This window comes from Phoca vitulina, unplaced genomic scaffold (genome assembly GCF_004348235.1).
Source record: "Phoca vitulina isolate PV1807 unplaced genomic scaffold, GSC_HSeal_1.0 scaffold7, whole genome shotgun sequence".
In the NCBI taxonomy this organism is placed as follows: domain Eukaryota; kingdom Metazoa; phylum Chordata; class Mammalia; order Carnivora; family Phocidae; genus Phoca; species Phoca vitulina.
Window position 1 is genome coordinate 33,006,906 of NW_022589710.1, and position 6,549 is coordinate 33,013,454.

At 51.4% G+C, this 6,549-nt stretch overlaps 1 protein-coding gene across 1 annotated transcript; it reads left to right on the forward strand.

Annotated features, from left to right (window-relative positions):
* Positions 1–3,821: 3,821 nt before the first annotated feature.
* Positions 3,822–5,734, forward strand: SIX6 (SIX homeobox 6). Its single transcript, XM_032404611.1, has 2 exons — positions 3,822–4,471; positions 5,566–5,734. The coding sequence occupies exons 1-2, from the start codon at positions 3,900–3,902 to the stop codon at positions 5,732–5,734; spliced, it is 741 nt and encodes a 246-aa protein (XP_032260502.1). The 5' UTR covers positions 3,822–3,899.
* Positions 5,735–6,549: the final 815 nt, after the last annotated feature.

Here is a 6,549-nt window from a genome sequence, read left to right on the forward strand (position 1 = left end):
AGATTTCTAGACCTTTTTTTATGTTATTCTCACTCACCAGCAACACACCGCTTTGAGGCCCAGGAAAGGGAAACCAAGATCTCTCCCCCAAATGTCAAAATGGACTTACACAAAAGGCTAGGACCTCATTGTCTACCAGTCTATGACTCTCACATGCAGCACATATGTCTTTATCAAGGAATTCAGATGCACTCAATTACTACATTCTTAAAATTCCTGACTGTGAAATTATGTAGGAAAGAAAACAAAAATATATCATTTATTTTACAGGTGTTTGATTTAGGAAAAGTCAAAGACAAGAGACAAAACAAAACAAGAGATTGGAATCTCGAGACAAGACTGTATTGACCTTTAAGCAGCACTCTCCATGGGCAAATCATTCAGCAATGTGTAACCGGGGCTCCACATGTCCCTCTACTCTACAGGAAAATCAGAGAGGGCAAAATGAGGGGGCGACACCAATAAGCTCAAGAAGTCCCACTCTGAAGGTTTCTGGTATGAACCTCACAACTTTCTGGGGGGTGGAGGGGCACTTTGCTCTGCTGTTGCCTCACTGAATAATTAAACACAGAATCTGCCCAGGGGCATTGTCTTCTACAGCTTTTTTCGCCATATTTTTCCTGGTAAAGTAAAACTGAGTCTGCAGAGAACAGAATAGATGTCTTTGGATTCCCAAAGAGAATCAAGCATTTGCCTGCCCAAGGCCTCTCAAATCTACTAGCTACACACCAATCACAGAAAGCTGCAAATCAGGTCAAGGGCTGCTGCTAAGCTTTCTAGGTTTCCTGGTCAAACGCAAAAGAAAAATAAAGTTGGGGGTGGCAAGTAGGTGGTTGTCCAGAGGGTTGGTGCAAAGTTTCAAAACTAGTAAAAATCTATCCTTCCGTAAAAATTTAAGAAGTCAACCTGAAAGTCCAGCTTTCACCTGGCGCTTAAAGGGTGGGGTGAGGGTCACCGCCTTGTCCTTATTTCTAAGGAACCCAGTGGAGCTTCTCTCATTTCCAGGGATTGGGGGGGGGGGGGGGGGGGCGGGCATGCATTTCTTCTGTTTGTGAAGGTGATGAATGAATATGTGATCCTAAGTTTCCCAAGGGTGGTTTATTTCCTTTGAGTTAATAAAATTAAACCAAGTCCCCTGTGATAGAGAGGATAGGATCTCCTGATAGTAGACCAAGACCTCTAGACGCTTCTCAAACCTCCACACGCATCGTGTCCGGACACATCGTCTGGCGGAACTGGGACTCTGCCGCCCCTAACCAGCGCCCTTTTTCCTCGGCTCCAGGCGCTGCCAAGCCAGGATTTTGGTCCCAGTTGCCTGAGAGCTCCAAACACGCAGAAGCCAACGTGCCCTCTCCTCTAATATTTGTAGAACTATTATCCAAGAAATGGGATATTCCCATTTCCTGGATAGGGCACGTAGACTTGGAAAATTAACACGACTTTGCTCACAAAAACTAAGGGTAAGAAGCCAGCTTTCCCCGAATTCGCAGCTTTCAAACAGTTTAGCAAAAGGGCGGAGAGGCGCAGTCCCGTGAGGTACCCGCAACTTCTCACCTCAGGCGGCTAGGTGCGGGTGTTGGGGTCCTCTCTGGGCTCTGGGGCTGTAGGGTCTCCCAGACTTGGGGCTTCTTCCGCGCAGGAGAGCGTGAGGCCATTCTGCTAGGGGGAGCCGGCAGGGAAGACATACTGAGCAAGGGGATGCTTTCCTTCCCTGGCCAGAGGTGCCTGGAACACAGCCTTCCCGGGTTCCGCTTCACCCCTGCCCGATCCCCATGGCCCGCTGGGTTTTCTACACTGCGTTTTTGGGGCACTTGCATGCGCTGTTTCTCACTAAAAGTTGTTCCTCCAGCGAATTCGGAAATCTCCCCAAGCTAGAGAAGATTTGTGCTTTGACATTATCTTCACCGCCCTCTCTATTTTGCCCCTGCCTTGTCACATTTCAAAAAAAAGAAAGGGGGGAAAAAAAAAAAGAGCTCTTAAAAAAGAAAGCCTCTCCGTGAAGGCGGCTGGCAATCTCACAGAAATGATGTAAATGGTTGCAGGGCTCCCCCGCCAACCTCAGCTTTTTTATTATTATTTATTTAATTTATTTATTTATTTATTTTAGTGAACTATGAGGATCTGTGAAAATAATATCAGGGTTTTCCGTCAGAATGAGCTTTGCCCTGCACTCAGGCGTAGCATAATCTGACCCGACACCTCCAACCATCTGTGCTATCTATCTGCCTTCTGATTTACCAGAGCTGTACAAGCCGCATACAAATTGTACTTGATACTAAAGAAAAGACGGCCGGCCCAGTCCAGTTCGGTGGTGAACATTCTTATCTGATTCGTTTAGGGATGGACCTCCAAAAATCCTTTTCCAGTCATTTTTGTTGGATGCCCCTTTCCCAATTATTTTCTTCAAACTAAACAAGCCCCTTTGATAAGGCCCAGGTGAGATCATGGTTTCTTTTGATAGAGACCACAGAAAATGGTATGATGTGGATGTCAATTGGGAATCAATAAAAGTTGCCAATTCAATCTGCTGGCCCTAAGACAGAGCTGCCAAGAAGGCCCTTCCTCTCTGCAGGAGGGGTCAGTGCTCAGCGGCTTAGAAAGCGCTTTCTGTCCCTCTTCCCATTGCTGTGGTTCCCCCTTCTCTATTTTACTTGTACAGAGTTTCTTTGGGACAAAAAGGCCAAGGTTAGAGTTTCTATCCCCGGTGCAAGTTACATGTTCTAACACAGAGTAGGGCAAAAGCAGCCTGCAAGAAGAGCAAATCAATATTTTTAAAAGATCTTTGAAATAAGCTTTTAAGTTGCTGTCCTGACCTACCAGTGACTTCTCACTCTAGATGTGGCTATGCTGCACATTTGTTCAAGTCCATTAAACTGGGGGGTGGGGGGGGAGACTGAAAAGTATAAACTTTTGGGGAGTACAACGCCCCTTTTCCTGAGTGTTTAACTTCATGGTCAACACCTGTGTTATCAGGTGTGAGATTTGTTCTAGACCGTATTTAAAATGATTTCAGGAGACTTTTGAAGGTGTTGGGGATAGCCCAAACTGACCTCTTAACAGATCCCTGGTCCTGTTCCTTCTGCTTCAGATTCGCTTCCCACTCGGCTGCTTTGGCAGCTGGAAAAGGGGGAAAGGTGTGCAGGGATGGGTGCTGAGGAAAAAATGAGGTGATCTACTTCCCTCCCTCCCCATTCCTGCGCTCCCGCCAAAGTTTTCTGTTTCGTTACAATTAAATCTGGCGAATTCTCCGAGGATTTCGATTTGCCCCAGTCCTCATTGTCCTCTGGAGACCTCTTGACCCAGGCAGCGCATCACTCCAAAGTGGATTCCTGTAGCACTACTGCCTCTTTTGGCGGGGAGTTGGGGGGGGGGGTTGGGGGGCTGGGGGTGGAGGAACAAGGCTGGAGGAGGGTGTTGAAACGCTGCTGTTCTTGCCTTTTTCTCCTAGGCACTCTCCCGTCTTTTCCTCTTCCACATTCTGCAAAATACTGAGGAAAAGTCCCCGGGTGAACGGCGGGCGCTGTCGAGAGCGGGGAGGTGCTGAAAGGACCCGGGCGCACTGGTCGCAGTCTTGATTGGCAGAGCGGGCGGGTGACTGACAGGGGGTCTCCATGGCGCCCGCGCCGCCAATCCGCCCATTCCAGTAGCGGCGCCAGTTCGCCGGCCTGCGTGCCCTAACGAAGCCGAGCCGAACCTGGGCGGCGGGGCCCGCACCTCCTCCAATCCCTCCCGCTCTCTCGTTCCCAGCCGTTGCGCCGCCGCAGCTGCCCGGGCTGTGCGTCCCGGCTGCTCTAAGCCGCTTCACGGAGGAGAGCCTGGCGCACCCGGCCAGGCCCGCGGGCATCTGCTGTGTGTCCGGCTCCGTGCTCAGCGCCCCCATTGCAGTTGGCGCTGCCTCGATGTTCCAGCTGCCCATCTTGAATTTCAGTCCCCAGCAAGTGGCCGGGGTATGCGAGACTCTGGAGGAGAGCGGCGACGTAGAGCGCCTGGGTCGCTTCCTCTGGTCGCTGCCCGTGGCCCCTGCGGCCTGCGAGGCCCTCAACAAGAATGAATCGGTGCTGCGCGCGAGAGCCATCGTGGCCTTTCACGGTGGCAACTACCGCGAGCTCTACCATATCCTGGAAAACCACAAGTTCACTAAGGAGTCGCACGCCAAGCTGCAGGCGCTGTGGCTCGAAGCGCATTACCAGGAGGCTGAGAAGCTGCGTGGACGGCCCCTGGGGCCGGTGGACAAGTACCGTGTGAGGAAGAAGTTCCCGCTGCCGCGCACCATTTGGGACGGCGAACAGAAGACACACTGTTTCAAGGAGCGCACGCGGCATCTGCTACGGGAATGGTACCTGCAGGACCCATACCCCAACCCCAGCAAAAAGCGTGAGCTCGCCCAGGCAACCGGACTGACCCCTACGCAGGTGGGCAACTGGTTCAAAAACCGCCGACAAAGGGACCGGGCGGCTGCTGCCAAGAACAGGTCAGTACCTAGAGGCCTACGCGCCTTGCGCTCTCCCGGGTAGGGCAGGCGAAGGCACCCCGGGCGCCCTTACCCAGGGCCCGGCGACTTGGATCCGCAGGACCTGAGAGCTCAGTCTGTCTTCAGTTATGAGCCCACCGTGTTCTGGGATCCTGGGAGGGGAGGAGGGGGGCGGTTTCCTTCCGGGCTCTAGGTTCCCCATACTCTTTCTCTCGTTCTCAGCGCCTGGGGGTCGCTCCACCAGCTAGTTCCAGTCGCCAAACCAAGGCTGCATTGGGAAGGGGAAAGATATAAAAATTAAAATCCCAGCAATAATTAGGGACCCCAAGGCCCAAAGCTAATTCTTGTCAGCCTGGGCCCAGGCTCCTATTATTAAGTGAAGCCTCGCTTATTAGCAACGTGGCATTAGTGTTGCCTTTTTAAAAGCCCAGGTAAATTCTTCTCTAATGCTTTGAAAAGAGTTTTCAATGGACTTCTGGATGGAAGTCGAGTTCTCCTCTTTTCACGCGTGGACAACCCTGCCTCAAATCAGCAAACTAGTCAGCTGAGGCTTTTCGGTCCGCAGCGTGTGGATCTAAATTAGGCAAACATTTTGGCCAAGAAACCCCGCCTCATCCCCCAGGCCCAAACGTTCCGTGTAATCCTCAGGCAGCCCTTTTTGCTTTTAGCTTTGCTCTGACCCGGCCTTGAGGGCACTAACACGAGCGTGCGCCCAGAAAAGATGCACACTAGGAATGGGGTTCCCTATCCAGGAGCTTGATACGTCCTTGTCACCCACACCTCATTTATCTTGACAGTATTGTAAATCTCCCAAAGGCGGCCAACAATCGCGAATGACCCTGTGAGCCTAGCGTCTCGGATGGGGAGCCGAGAAAGGATTCAGAAGAAGGATGAGACAACTGCAGGGCTACTTGGAGAGGCGGCCGCGGACTCCGGCCCTGGCCTCTGTGGCCTCACTTTTCCCACTTTAACTGCCCGGGTCTGTGGAAGATCCGCTGGCCGCTGAGCTTAACGGATGCAGACGGGGTGGGGGTGGGGGGCGCAATGGGCGGCTAAGTTACGCTCTGTGACTATTATCCCTTTCCTTCCCGTAGACTCCAGCAGCAGGTCATGTCGCAGGGCTCCGGACGGGCTCTAAGGGCTGAGGAAGAGAGCACGCCCGAGGTGCTGGGCGCCGCCGCCAGCCCGGCCGCCAGCCTATCCAGCAAGGCAGCCACTTCGGCCATCTCCATCACGTCCAGCGACAGCGAGTGCGACATCTGAACTGCTCATCCAGCACGCTCAGAAACAGAATCCAGTGTAAAAACAAGACAAAATGAAATAGGATGAGAAACCAAGCAAACCCACTGCTTGCGAAACCGGGTGGCCAGGGACCCGCGGGCTCGGGTTGCCCATTTCCGCCCCGCGGCTGGCCTGGCTCCACTGGCGCCCTAGGGCCGCTATCACAGGGGTCCGCGGTGAGGCCCAACCCAGCGCTACGTTCTCCTTGCTTTGCTTTTTTCCAAGAATTCTGCTGCAAAGATGCCTCCGGAACCCGAACTGCATGCTGAGCGCCTGCCCTAAATCTCCCGTGGGTATTTCACGTCGAAAGGACGCTGTTATATAAGTATAAATTTTGCTTTAAAGGTTTTTTAAAAAAAACAAACAAAACAAAACATATATGCTGTTTATTTACTTATTTAAGAGACTGCCCTGGTAGGTTTCTCTATATCTTGGGAACTTGCTGTTTCTAAAGGCACAGGATGGAGCAGATGGGTTCGGTGTGAAGAAGCCAACAATAAAAACCTGGTGAGCAACCTTTCTTAATTAAGTGAGCTGCTCTCATTCCTTAAAAAAAAAAAAAAAAGATACTCTTCACCAGGTAAGCAGGAGCCCTTGTGCAAATAGTCTCAGGAGAGTCTTATCTTTTGCTTTCTCTGATGTCTCCTGGTATATTTTTTAAATGGTCCATGGTAGATCCATAACCACCTGCTCAAAAAATTGTATGTATGTATATACGTGTGTGTATGATATATTTAAACCTAGAAACTGGCAACATAAGCATCCCCTATGAGGCAACTCCACACATCCCCAAGCGC